Genomic DNA, 15495 nt, shown 5'->3' on the forward strand with positions numbered 1-15495 from the left:
TCCAGGAGGAGATTGTAGACTGTGTGTTGACAGAAAGCTGCTAATCAGTGTTGTGGGCGGGGTTACAGAGGGCTCAACATTCGAGCTCTGCTACATCTGCAGTAGAGAAAACTGAGATTATATCACAACTGCTGCACCCAGTAAACTAAGTGATACATCACTGGAATCAGGGTCTCTGATGCTGACAAATTCCCTTCAAAATCTATAATATTTTGTCCATCGATGAGCATATAGTGCAGTGCATATACTTTTTATTGAACTACTATACTATTTTTAACATATTTATTTTTACTACAATCCTATGTGTTTGCATCATATTGATAAGTAATATACCTCAATGGGACCCTCGCTTTATATTCAGCGCTTATAAAAAAAAAAAAAGGTGCGTGTTGTTAGTAGCTCAGACCCAAGCAGCAGCGGCAGCATCTCATCGCTTGTGGAGAATTAATGAATGGAATGTCGTCGCAGCCGTCAGATTCATAAATCACCAGAAATGAGAGGGCTAATACAGAGAAGTCTTATCCTTTTGTTTAGCAATTTATCATGCGCTTGCACATTAATAAACAACGCTCCCTTGAGGGAAGCTTTGGGAAGATACATTTTTCTTCCTAATTTTCCTCAATTGTAGCCAGTAGATCACAGGTGGAAAGTGAAGGCGCTTGTCAAAACTACTCGCTGTTTCGACCCACAAATGGGTCTGCACCGTAATAATGCTATCATGTATTTACACATCACCCCTTACATCTAGGCTTTAAGGGGAAATAGATCCGCACGACCCAGTTTTTTTTTTAATGTAACACATTTGGTTCAATGCTTGAGACAAAAATTTACAAAATTACTTTGACTATCCTTTACATGCTGAATGCACCAGACTGAAATAATGCTCAGCCATACTGAGGCTTAGTCAGTTGTATCTTCTTCTCCTCCTTTCAGGTTCGAGGTTTCCCAGCCCCAGGCTTGCTGCCCGACCGAGCAGGAAACGGACATTGCCAATATCCCCACTCTCCGATCACAGCTTTGACCTTCAGACTATGATCAGAACATCTCCAAACTCTCTAGTTACCATTCTCAACAACTCACGGAGCAGCTCTTCAGCCAGTGGCTCTTACGGACATTTATCAGCAAGTGCACTAAGGTAACGTTTCTCTTTTCAGAGCTTCCTTTTATTTAAGTTATTATAAATCCCATATGAACCATATTTTATGTAAATAATTTTAGGTGGAGCGCCTTTTAACTGCGACTGTAAAGCTCAAGCTTACAAATAGTGCTACTTATAAAAATAATTTTAGGTATAATTCAGTTTTTAAATATGTACAAATACTGTATATAAAAATGGCTTAATAGAAGTTGGAATTGTAGCAATGGTTTTGTGAGGTTACCAATTGATCGTACATGTATTGCCTTACTGTAAAACTATATATCCGTTTAACAGAGGTGTTAAAAAGTGTCTATTTTTACATATTTTTGCATCTAATTCTTTCTTTTTGTCAAACTATATATTTACCTGACAATGCACAAATAAAGAGGGGTCATGCTGTTTTTAGGTCTACAAAAGTCAGAAATCTTTGCACAGCCTTTAGTTGGGCAAAAATGTCACGATTTTTTATTTTTAGCCATCCTCAAACCTTTTTTATTGTTAAAAGTGAGTTGGGCTTTACTGGTGGAGGCATGGCCAACCATGGTCTGATTGACTAACTATAGTTTGCACAAGAAATTGGTGTAAAGTTTAGCGGAAACCTATTCCAACTCAAAGCTAGTGTAGATATTTGAGTGTGGTGCAACGCAAACCCAAAGATGCACCAAATTTATGAATAATTTCAGGGCGTCTTACTCCAGTGGGATTTGATGAAATGTACCAGTCATGATGAATTTTCCTAAAAATCTTTAAATGGTCATTTAATCTATAGAAAAAAAACACATTTTAAAAAAATGCATGTACCGAAGGTGTCTTAGAAAACCCTGCTTTTCCCAAGTCATTTGCCAAACTTTAGCTACATTTATGAAGGAATCTACTGAACTAGAGTACAGATGATGGCAGTGAAATGGAACGGTCAGCACATGTGTGCCACTAACTGTGGGGATAAGCTGCTGCAGGAGACCGTTCAGATAAGCACAACACTTAGAGGAAGAGGCAGGCTTTGACCATTTAACTGCCATCATCTGTACTCCAAGTGAGTAAGCTCCGATACCAATGCAGCTGATAGAGTGGGGAAAAGCAGGGGTTTGGAAGCCTCTAACATGCTATCTTTATACACGGATGAAGACAAATCTCATAATAAAAGTGACTTACAAAGTTTCATAACTTTTCATGCTAGATAGCATTATTTAAAAAAAGTTTAGTTACTCTTTAAACTTGAGTTTAGGATGAAAAAAATAAAGATTGTTCTAAGGTAAAGGTTTAAGGTGGACATCTCACCATAATTTGCTGCCATATTTAAGGTCAGCGTATAGGTACAGGTCAATTTTCTTTAGCCCAATACTGCACAAAAATACTGTGTAGCAGACACAGGATACAGTGGACTCATTGTTTTTGGTGTTTATACTAAAGGCACATTTCCATGAGAAACAAATATTTGGACTCCTGAATTTCTTCATCATTTTAGTGTGTTGACATAAAAACACAGGTTGCATGAGCCCCAAAATTCACTAACAAAGTCCTGACAATGATGGTAAGTTCGGCCCCAGCTGTTTCTGGGTAAATTCTTCAGCTGTGACCGGTATCACACACAGTTGCCACAAGGTTTGGTTTTCATTACGAGGTCTGTAATGTTTTGTTTTATTATTTTTCTAAGTTAGTTAAGCTAGCTATTCGAGACTCCACATCCTAATAAAATTACAATGCAGTTCATTGACCCACATGAAAAAAATCTTTCCAGAAGTGCATATCAGAGTCTCGAATGTTTCACGCACAAAAGACTTGTGTCTTTGTCTTGTTCCCTGCATGCAGCGATATTCTTTTCTGTTGCATATTTGTCATGTACATACAACTAATCCCCCGGACCTAATAAGGAATAGAGCTATGACTCATTTTATATCACACCGGCAATAAAACTCTATACAAGGCAAATAGCAGATTGACAGCACTTGAGACTTCCAGGCGGCCTGGTCTGCCAAATATAGGAAGAAACTACTGTCTTTGTTGAAATGTACACCACGAAAAAAATGTATTACCTAACTCTAAAACTGAGGCTGAAGAAGTAATATTTTGGCATCTCTATAATACATAAAAGGTGTTTCGTATGTAAGAAAGCTTCAGCATTTATATGAGAAGATATAGCATTCAGAATGGGCATCATAATTGTCATAATACTGGGCGAGACTTAGATATAATGCTCCAGAATACTATCACATAATGCACCTAAAACAAAATACATCTGCGTGTCAAATCTATACATCTTAGATACTTCTTATACCTATCTCAACCATGCTGTCATCAAAAGTAAAATGAAAAGTTGTCGAAGAACAATATTGATAAATAACAAGCAGACTAGTGACCTTTAAAGTTTGGAAGTTATAACTTCACAATTGATGGGAGTTAGACCGCTGGGACCCCTACCGATGCTGAAAACCAGGCCTCTGAAGAGCACAGTATGAAAAAAGCAATGGTCGACCATGCGCTCTGCCACTATGCTCGGCTGGTCTTCGTCATTCTTTTTAGATTGGGAGCTTTCTAGGTAATTTCCCACGATCTATGAACATCCAGCAGAGGGCGCCTCACCGCAAATGAAGCTAAATATAGCTCATTGATCTATATTTAGACTCATTCCCCGGGGTTTTGCAGCGAGGAGTAGCATTGCATTAGCAAAGCTCCTTGCTGCAAAATGTTTTAACCCCTTCAGAAGGATTTACATCGTTGGACGTTACAGATCTGCGGAGGGTAAGTATATTGTTGGTTTATTATGTTATTTCTTTCACAGAACGAGGGTCTTCAGTGACTGGATTGGGCGTAGAATAAAATACTCAAACAACCATTGTTTTTATTTCATTAAAATAATTTTAAATAATGTGTTTGTGTTTTATTTAACCCTTTACTACAATTGGATTAATAATGGATAGGTGTCATAATTGACGCCTCTCCATTATTAATTAGGCTTAATGTCACCTTACAATAGCAAGGTGGCATTAACCCTTCATTACGCCATATCCCACCGCTACACGGGAATGGGAAGAGAGTGGCCAAGTGCCAGAATAGGCGCATCTTACAGATGTGCCTTTTCTGGGGTGGCTGGGGGCAGATATTTTTAGCCAGGGGGGGGCCAATAACCATGGACCCTCTCCAGGCTATTAATATCTGCCCTCAGTCACTGGCTTTACTACTCTGGCGGAGAAAATTGCGCGGGAGCCCACGCCAATTTTTTCCACCATTTAACCCTTTATTTTAAGAGCTAGAACGGCCAAATTTTGCAGATACACTCTACTGACATTAGTAGTGTGGAATCTGCAAAAAAAATGGAGAGAAGACATGGTTTACTGTATGTAAACCATGTCTCAAATCATGTCGGGTTTTAGGAAGGAGAAGGAAAAAGCCGGTAATTGAATTACCGGCTTTCAAGCTGTATAGCGCTGGAAAAAATATTAATATATATACATATATGTGTCTACTGACATATATATATATATATATATATATATATATATATATATATATAGACAGTATATATATATTTTTTTTTCTTTTTGGGACACATGGATCACTTCTATAGCGGTATGTTGGTTTTGCAAGCCTGCGAGAAAACCACGCAGTACGGATGCCATACGGATTACATAAGGAGGATGCCATGCGCAAAAAACGCTGACACACCCTGCCTACGGAGGAGCTACGGACCACTTTTTTCGGTACTTTTCAGCGTATTACGGCCGTAATATACGGACCGTATTGTTTTACGCTGTGTGTGACGCCGGCCTTTAGGTCGCTGTAGAGACGTCAAACACAGTAACTCCAGAACGATGCAGGAGCAATCCAGTGACGTAACGGCAACTCACTTCTCGTTCTCGCTGGTTGTTAGCTCCATGTCAAACAGCCGGAGTGTACCGATCCGACACACATCTAGGGGCCCTATGCTCGTTGCTGGCGTCGTTGCTTTTGATGTCAAACATGATGATACACGCCGACCTGGCGACAAAATAAAGTTCCGGACTTCTAGCTCCGACCAGCGATGGCACAGCGGGATCCAGATCGCTGCTGCGTGTCAAACACAACGAGATCGCTATCCAGGACGCTGCAACGTCACGGATTGTTGTCGTTCTCTTTGCAAAGTTGCTGAGTGTGACGGTACCTTTAGTGAAACACAGCTGCTGATCCTTTCACTGCTATCAATCTGTACTCTAAATCAGGGGTCCCCAACTCCAGTCCTCAAGGCCCACCAACAGGTCATGTTTTCAGGATTTCCTTTGCATTGCACAGGTGATGCAATTATTACCTGGGCAAGATTAAGGAAATCCTGAAAACATGACATGTTGGTGGGCCTTGAGGACTGGAGTTGGGGACCCCTGCTCTAAATGAATGCATTCTGATATCAATGAAGGCAGCCTGGGGAAAGTCGAAGGTTTGGAAGTCACTTTCATGCCATTTTTTTCGTAACCCTTTCAAGACCTTGCCCCTTTTCGGTTTTGCGGTTTCGTTTTTCGCTCCCCTCCTTCCCAGAGCCATAACTTTTTTACTTTTATGTCAATATGGCCATGTGAGGGCTTGTTTTTTCCGGTACAAGTTGTACTTTTGAACAACGTCATTGGATTTAGCATGTCGTGTACTAGAAAACGGGGAAAAAATTCCAAGTTGCAAAAAAGTGCAACCCCACACTTGTTTTTTGTTTGGCTTTTTTGCTAGGTTCACGAAATGCTAAAACTGACCTGTCGTTTTGATTCTCAAGGTCATTACAAGTTCATAGACACCAAACATGTCTAGGTTCTCTTTTATCTAAGAGGTAAAAACAAAATTCCAAACTTTGCTAAAAAAAAAAAAAATTGTGCAATTTTTCGTTACCCATAGTGTCTCCATTTTTCGTGATCTGGGGTCAGGTGAGGGCTTATTTTTTGTGTGCTGAGCTGATGTTTTTAATGATACCATTTTCGTGCAGATAGGTTCTTTTGATTGCCCGTTATTACATTTTAATGCAATGTCATGGCGACCAAAAATTCTGGCGGTTCAATTTTTTTTCTCGCTACTCCGTTTAGCGATCATGTTAATCCTTTTTTTATTGATAGAATGAGCGATTGTGAACGCGGCACGATACCAAATATGTGTAGGTTTGATTTTTTTTTAATTTTATTTTGAATGGTGCGAAAGGGGGATGGTTTAACTTTTATATTTTTTTTATTTTTTTTTAAAGCATTTTTTTTACTTTTGAAATGCTTCAATAGCCTTGATGGGAGGCTAGAAGCTGGCACCACTTGATCGGCTCTGCTCGTACATAGGAGTGGTCCTCAGATCGCTCCTGTGTAGTAGATTTACTGCATTGCTATGAACGCCGACCACAGGGTGGCGCTCACAGCGATCCGGCAGCAACAACCATAGATGCATCGCTGACCCCCGATCATATGACAGGGTCAGTGATGCGCTCATTTCCGGATGGATGTCCTGAAGCAGTAGTTAAATGCCGCTGTCAACGTTTGACTGTAGTATTTAATCTATATATATAATTGTCTAAGGGTTTTTCCGTCTGTCTGTCTGTCTTTCTGTCTGTCTGTCTGTCTTTCTGTCCTGGAAATCCCGGCCCTCTGATTGGTCGAGGCCGCCAGGCCTCGACCAATCAGAGACGGGCACAGTATCGACGTAGAAATCCCGCGCCTCTGATTGGTCGAGGCCGCCAGGCCTCGACCAATCAGCGACGAGCACAGCGACGATGATGTCATAAAGGACGTAGACTTCCTGCATCTCTGATTGGTCGAGGCCGCCAGGCCTCGACCAATCAGCAACGGGCACAGCGACGATGATGTCATAATGGTTGCCATGGCGACAATGATGTCATAAAGGTTGCCTTGACCAATCAGCGACGGGCACAGCGACGATGATGTCATAATGGTTGCCATGGTGACGATGATGTCATAAAGGTTGCCTCGACCAATCAGCAACGGGCACAGCGACGATGATGTCATAATGGTTGCCATGGCGACGATGATGTCATAAAGGTTGCCTCGACCAATCAGCGACGGGCACAGTCTGCCGCGAATTCTGGAATCATCATTGTCCATATACTACGGGGACATGCATATTCTAGAATACACGATGCGTTAGAATCGGGCCGTCGCTGAATCAGAAACGTGAGATGTCTACGTCCTTTATGACATCATCGTTGCTGTGCCAGAGACGCGGGATTTCTACGTCGATGCTGTGCCGGTCTCTGATTGGTCGAGGCCTGGCGGCCTCGACCAATCAGAGAGCCGGGATTTCCAGGACAGACAGACAGACAGAAAGACAGACAGACAGACAGAAAGACAGACAAACAGAAAAACCCTTAGACAATTATATATATAGACTAGATTGTGGCCCGATTCTAACGCATCGGGTATTCTAGAATATGCATGTCCCCGTAGAATATGGACAATGATGATTCCAGAATTCGCGGCAGACTGTGCCCGTCGCTGATTGGTCGAGGCAACCTTTATGACATCATCGTCGCCATGGCAACCATTATGACATCTACGTCGATACTGTGCTCGTCGCTGATTGGTCGAGGCCTGGCGGCCTCGACCAATCAGAGGTGCGGGATTTCTACGTCGATGCTGTGCCCGTTGCTGATTGGTCGAGGCCAATAAAGTAAATACCAATAAAGTCCACGTCAGCAACTATTTTGCAAAAAAAAGTCTAAAATGGAGCTGAATGTGCTCTGCAGAAACGAGGACAGAGCGTTCCCCTGATCCGACTGTTTGACTGTAGTATTTAACTAGTTAATAGCTGCGGGTGGATCGCGATTCCATTCGCCGCTATTGCGGGCACATGTCAGCTGTTCAAAACAGCTGACATGTCCCGGCTTTGATGCGGGCACACTGCTGGAGCCTGCATCAAAGCAGGGGATCTGACCTCCACAGTACTAGTACAGTGGAGGTCGGTAAGGGGTTAAAGGTATGAAGTCAAATCCCTTAATAAATTGATTTGTAACGTTTCATAACTTTCCATACTGGACACAATTTTTGATCTACTATATAATTGTCTAAGGGTCACTTCCGTCTGTCTGTCTCTTTCTGTCTGTCTTTCTGTCTGTCTTTCTGTCTGTCATGGATATTCATTGGTCGCGGCCTCTGTCTGTCATGGAAATCCAAGTCGCTGATTGGTTGTGGCAAAATGCCCACGACCATTGCCATGACCAATCAGAGACGGGCGCAGTGCGGCGGCAACAAGGCCGCTCCTTCCTCCCCGCAGTCAGTGCCCGCTCCATACTCCCCTCCAGTCAGCGCTCACACATGGTTAATGGCAGCGCTAATGGACCGCGTTATGCCGCGGTGTAACGCACTCCACTAACACTGCTATTAACCCTGTGTGACCAACTTTTTTACTATTGATGCTGCCGATGCAGCATCAATAGTAAAAAGATCTAATGTTAAAAATAATAAAAAAAATAACAAATCATCATATACTCACCTTCCGGCGCCTTTCCCGCTCCTCACGACGCTCCGATGACCGGTCCATGCATTGCGATCTTGCGAGATGATGACGTAGCAGTCTCGTGAGACCGCTACGTCATCATCTCGCGAGACCGCAATGCACTCTTGAGACCGGAGCGCGTGAGGAGCGTCAGTAACTGCTTCGCTTGGATCCAGGGGCCAACGGAAGGTGAGTATATAACTATTTTTTATTTTAATTCTTTTTTTTTTAACAGGGATATGATGCCCACATACCTATATACTACGTTGGCTGTGCAATATACTACGCGGGCTGGGCAATGTACTACGCGGGCTGTGCAATATACTACGTGACTGGGCAATATACTACGTGACTGGGCAATATACTACGTGACTGGGCAATATACTACGTGGCTGGGCAATATACTATGTGGCTGCGCAATATACTACGTGACTGGGCAATATACTACGTGGCTGGACAATATACTACGTAGCTGGGCAATATATTATGTGGCTGCACAATATACTACGTGGCTGGGCAATATACTACGTGGCTGGGCAATATACTACGTGGACATGCATATTCTAGAATACCCGATGCGTTAGAATTGGACCACCATCTAGTAAGTAATAAAAGTTTATTTACTCTTGAAGTATTATAGTTTTATATAACATTTACACCTACCCCACGGTATTTTTATGCTGTTCCTCCTGGTCTCAGTGACGGGATAGATAATGACTGCACATGAATTAATTATCAGCTCAGGACTGAATAACCACAGAATACAGAGCAGAAGGTTATTGGGGAAAAAACTGTAATTGATAGCATTCAAGTCTACCCAAAATGGCAATGAATTGTTTAGTTAGCTGGATTATTTATGGTAAATTGGAAAAGTGAAATATTCTGGAAATAAATACTAAGCTGTACTGTTTCAGTGAAGGACTCGGTATTTTTCGGCGCACAGTCGTTCTCTATCAATGCAGAATGATCTTCTAAATCCACACATGACATTGTTTTCCTGCGTTTTAATGAACAGAACAGGGTAGTTACACTTTGTAATATATGTTCACTGAAAGGAAGAGGGAGCATTAAATCATTGTGCCGTGTGATGAATGGTTTGTACTGTACATTAAAGAATAAATTGAACAAACTGGCAGAGAAGTCAGTGAACATGAAATCAGCTATTAGAAGGGAGCTTGTGAACAAATTCTGAAGCTGATATGCATCTTTTGATTAATGCCCTATCAATCATCCGTAGTGGTTACCTTAGCAAAGTCAGCCTGTAATCATTCATAGTTCCTTTCAGGAACACTGGCAGGGACTATGGGCTTGTAATAACTGAACATTATTACTGATTTCCTTCTGACTCTTGCAGAGAACAATTACCGTGTTCCCCATGTTTGGGCTTTGCATTATGAAGAAGAAAAAAAAAGGAACGCAGAATAAAATGAAAAGAGTTCTCTCCAAATCCTGCCAACATTCTCTTAGGGTATTTCTAATGATATTCTGTCCTAAACGGCAAAAAGCTCCTGCAAGTCATAATAATAGCAATATAATTACTGGGAATAAGTCCTGTTTTGGGCTGTGCTTTATCAAGGAGGCATAATAATGAAAATCATTGGGATTATTCGCTTTAATGAGTTAATTTGCCTGTAATTATAAGATGTGTGTTTTTTAATCTAATGTGGCTGAATGTGAGATGTGTTCATTTATCATGAAAGTAGCAGCTAATCTGGAGGAGAAAAGCAAAGCATTTCAATGTCAGGGCGCTGCACTGTACCATCCACTATTATATAAACCAGGCAGGAAAGAAGCAGGTCATATTTCACTGTAAATTTCCTAATGCCTTCTTAAAGTATGAATGTATCAGTTACGGTATATTTTATTGACTAAAACCAAATAATTGTACATTTTCTTAATTCTTTTTAGTTTATATGATTATGAGGCTAGGCATCTTGCTGGAGTTTCTTTTAACAGCATTTAGGCATACACTTCACACCAACCTTGTCTACTGTACAGTAGAATGCAATGGTCTTTGGAGTGGTGCCACTAACGTAAGGTCCCTGACTCAACCATTAGACTTATCAGTCACCGTCTTTAGCTGTTCCCGACTTTGCTCCGATCCCACGCAGCCATCTTGTGACCACAGGTTCTGACTGACCATAGGTTGGAGGTAACGGTCACAAACTCTCAATGCAAGTCTACGAGGTCCTCGTTCTGGCCACATTCTTGCTATCATAGACTTATATTGACTTGTAACTTTAGGCTCGCCCAGCAAACACTGGAGCGATCTCGCAGGTCACAACCCGCTGGAGACTGACTGGAACAGCACCAAGAACAGATGAAGATGGGGCTGGTAAATAAGAGACTAGATTCAGGGAACTTAGATTAGTAGCACCACTCCAGCATAAAAATAAAAATAAACTGCTAAAGTGGTGCCTTTATTGACTTCTATGGGAGAGTTTTCAAAGCATGTTCTGTTATCTGTGCAAAAGTTATAGTGAAGGGAGGGGGATGTAACCTATGATCATTACCTACAAAAAATGGTGGATCCAATATTACCCATATACTGTATACCATGATTGTATTTCTGACTGTAATGATAATGAAACCACTGCTGAAAAATGACGCCTACAAAACAGATGTGTCAAGCTAATATTCAAAGGGTTTTTAGTATTACCACATTTATGACATATACTAAAAAGGTTAATGATATCAAATCAATGTTCTGGCCTGCCGTTACCGGGAGTTGGCACTAAACAGTCCATAGTTGTGGTATTGTGCATCAAACACTGTTTACATCTGCTCGCTGCCGAACATGGTATCAGCTGTTTGGTAGGGGTTCTGGGTGTCGGACCCAATCCACCTGACGACCCTCAATCTTCTGAAAAAAAAAGGAAAAATAAAAAACAACAATATCCCATACCTGTCCACCTTACAGTCATGCCCCACGATGTAAATCCATCTGAAGGGGTTAAATAATTTTACAACTTTACAATTTAACCTTTTATTTTAACACCTAGAGTGCCCAAATTTTACACACAGACACTTCTAACATTATTAGTGAGGAAAATGTAAAAATATAAGGGATATGAAATGGTTTACTGTATGTAAACCATGTCTCATATCCTGTCGGGTTTGATAAGGAGATAGCAGAAGCCGGCAATTGAATTACCGGCTTTTAAGCTATCTAGCTCTGTATTAAATATAAATGTATATATGTGTGTCTCTCTGATATATATATATATATATATATATATATATATATATATATATATATTTGAGCCCATGGATCCGTTCTATGTCCATTTTGCAAGCCGGTGAGAAAATCTCGCTATACGGATGCCATATGGATGACACACGGATAATTTTTGCATCCTCGCATTGAATACGAATCACTGTTCAGGAAATTTTCTGCGTATCTCGGCCGTAAAAAACGGACCGTATTTTCCTACGCTAGGTGTGACCCCGGCCTTATAGTAGGAGACAACTCTTTTAAGATCAACAGCCAATAGGAAAGCTGCAAGCTTTTAGGATTTTTTTTTTACAAATGGAAAAACATTTTTCAAAATGAGAAAAACAAACACAATATATATAAATTCGAAAGTAGAACTTGATTTAAGAAATTGGTAATTTTGTAATGACACATGACTACCGTTCTTGTGGACCACAACTATGTGGTAGAGTGTAACATTGTGTTTTATTTCTCTAGAGTAAATATGAATATTTTTTATACTTCACAAACTGTTTCTTAGTTGAATGCAGCCTTAAATCACGTTCTTACCCAAAGACAATTAAAATGATATCCTAGAGAAAAAATAAAAGGCTGAGCTCTGTGAACTTTTCCAACCCCCTATATGTAATTATTCATGCTTTCATGAAGACTCATTAATCAAGAAAATTTTCCAAAGTGACCATGTGAACAGTACAAAGAAATACAAAAAATTTCACATACAAATATGTGAAATCTTTTTTTAGGTAAAGAGGTCACTTATGGAAGGAGCAATACAAATCATCCAGATAATAATCTTAATAATCTTTATTTTTATATACATGCAGACATCCAGTAAGAAAGCTAAGTTGTATAAAAAAAAGAAAACGTGAGAATTAAAAATAGCTTTCCCTTATCGTCCATTAACGATTGGAGTGTATCACTGGGAACAATTCACTTGAGGAGCATGCAATAAAGAGTGGTTTGGCAATGCCTTCTTGCAGAGTGAAGTCTTTATGCTGTAATATAATTTTCCTCCGAATTGAACCGTAGGCTCAGGAACACAGAGGAGTAATGAAGTGATGACAGGTATTAGCATGCATAATGGGCTTTAATAGACATTTAATGATGTTAAACTGAAAGAGAGAGACGGGATCTCCCATCGGAATATCCCCACACTGAAACGCATTGATCAGAAGTCTTACAGCAGATTTTAATGCGAGCTGCACTGACGGAAATTCTTTTTAGGTGACATTCTGGCTGAGCAGAACCTTCCGTCGCTTTTTTCTGAATGACTGATATGACAAGCGCTGTGTGCAAGACACATTTACCAATTGATTTTCTTTCCTGATAATGTGATTTGAAGACTTATGTTGCAGTTTTCACCTTTTAAGATTTAAGATCTAAAGGATCTCTCATTACACAAGAAGCCTTAGAAAATCCTGTGACATATTTTTTTCTGCTCCATACATTTTAATAGTTCACATTGTTTTCAATCTTATCAAGTATTGCACGTAGTGATAATCATAGATGATAAGTACATATGTAAAATTGTTCATGAATAAGTTCCTGGTTTTTTTTGTAAAATTTTTTTTGTTTTCTTTTGTTTGCAGCCCGGCCCTGAGCTTTACGTATCCACCAACTCCTGTATCTTTGCAGCAGATGCATCAGCATATAATAAATCGCCAGCATGGTATAGGCTCAGCATTTGGACACAGCCCCCCACTTATACACCCAGCACCCACATTTCCCAGCCAGAGAGCCATTCCAGGAATTCCCAGTGTCTTGAATCCCATCCAGGTCAGCGTGGGTCCATCAGAGATCACACAGGTGAGTTGTTTTCCATAACGCATCCTTTTTATGCTATGACATATGTGGTATATACTATAAATACATTATTCTACTTGGTTTTATCTTCGGATAAGAATTTTTTTAAGTACCGGTATATTGCCTTCTACAAATTCTTGTTAAAAATGGTAGATGGAGCCTTTCTCATGCGTTAGGTAAATGCATACCCAAAGGCATTCATATTCCTTTCCACGCACAAAAATCCAAATAAAAGTCACAGGTTTTTTTTTCTTGTTCTTATGGAGACCAGTGTACCACATAAAAAAAATCCTATGTATGAATATGCCATGAATGCAAATATAATCTGGGTTATACATATTTAATGGATAGTAGAATACTTGTTCGGTTGGATTTGCAGATTTACCTTCTGGAAGATGTTTTAAAGCAAAGTTTCTGAAATATTTGTTATGGTTATACATCAATGGATTTTTTTTTAATATGAAAATGTGTTTGCACTCATGTATCAAACTCATTTTGCCTGTCCATTGTAGGCTATCACTTCAAAGCACTAGGATTGATTGTAGAGGAGTTATGTTGAGCATACATTATACTCCCATATATCTTTCCTGTCTGGCCTATTGTTTTTCTTGTATATTTTCCCATGTCCTGTACATCTTACATTATGCACATCATTATATTAACATGTGATTCAACTGGGCTCCTAATTAACTGTCAATGTAGCCTTCTGCGTCTTGTCTTCATTTATAATGAACATCTGTGGGCACCAATGGCATCTCTGAGCATACTAGTCAGCGTGATGTATTTCCAGGGGGGGCACTTCTTCTTACAAATGTAGACATATATACACCTCTCATCCCACCCTGCAGCCCCCAGATTCTAGGCACCATCAAAAATAATAAGGACAGTTTACCAAGTATAAACCCTGTAGACCAGCAACACACCGTAAAGAATTTCATATCTAACTTTGAAGACAAAAAACAAAAATAGAGGCCGCAATCATGGGGTCCAAGTGAAAAAAGGGTCACGTTTTACTCTCCCATCAATGGTGGCTTTGAAGACAGTAGTATAGATAAGATTGTGGGCCACAATAGATATGGATACCTTGGTTTATATAGCATTTCCATTCTTTAACGTTCAAACCTGATTGGTTCAAAAATAAAAAAGGCAGCCCTGACATAGCAAACAATTGCAAAGTGGAAATTCTAGGAGTCGAATTACTACGATGAACAATGTTTTCTTTGTTCCCCCTTGAAATTGGTGTTTGAGGTGTCCATGCATAAATATAGACCATACGGTACTTTTATATGGTCTTTAAAGGAATGCCCACTTTTGTAATTGATATTGCTCCAGTGCATCTGAAATAAAAATGAGGCACCTTTCTAATGCGATTCGATTAAACATCCACTTTTTATGTACACAGCTCCCCTGCAGACCTATGTGTATCCATTGATGCAGATGACAGGTAACCCCTGTGTAGTCTGATTATGCAGTCATTTGTCCTTCCATCCATGCTTTACATAAATTAAATGTACATCCAGTAGATTGACAAGAAGACCGGTGGAGTTCAGAAATGACAATTTCATTTTTCAGCAGGTCACAGTTTGCCTAGGGCAATATTCCGGGGTTGATTCTTCTCTAGGCCTTATAAAGTTGTGACGTCATACCACACTGGCTAATCAAAAGAAGAGTTCTGGATGATGTCAAGAAAGAGATGATTCCCAGGGCTTTTGTTCATTGGTCACAGGTTACAGACATGGCTACTAGACCAGTTCCTATGAATCAGTTTGCCCCATCTTCACAAAAAATGTATACCGTAGGTTTGGATAATATAAAGATACCAATTTCATCATAACCCGTCATGTACTCTTCAGACTGAATAGCACTAAATCAATGACATCAGCTCCAGTTTATTTCA

At 40.2% G+C, this 15495-nt stretch overlaps 1 protein-coding gene across 4 annotated transcripts in view; it reads left to right on the top strand.

Moving 5' to 3' along the window:
• The window catches only part of GLI3 (GLI family zinc finger 3), a 315931-nt gene that overhangs the window by 231015 nt on the left and 69421 nt on the right, over positions 1-15495 (top strand). For all 4 annotated transcript variants that reach the window (XM_069730204.1, XM_069730205.1, XM_069730206.1 and 1 more), the window contains exons 7-8: positions 934-1135; positions 13385-13601. In XM_069730204.1, the coding sequence (XP_069586305.1) occupies positions 934-1135; positions 13385-13601 (419 nt within the window). The remainder of the gene's footprint in view (positions 1-933; positions 1136-13384; positions 13602-15495) is intronic.

The sequence above is a fragment of the Ranitomeya imitator genome, chromosome 6 (assembly GCF_032444005.1).
Source record: "Ranitomeya imitator isolate aRanImi1 chromosome 6, aRanImi1.pri, whole genome shotgun sequence".
Lineage (NCBI taxonomy): Eukaryota > Metazoa > Chordata > Amphibia > Anura > Dendrobatidae > Ranitomeya > Ranitomeya imitator.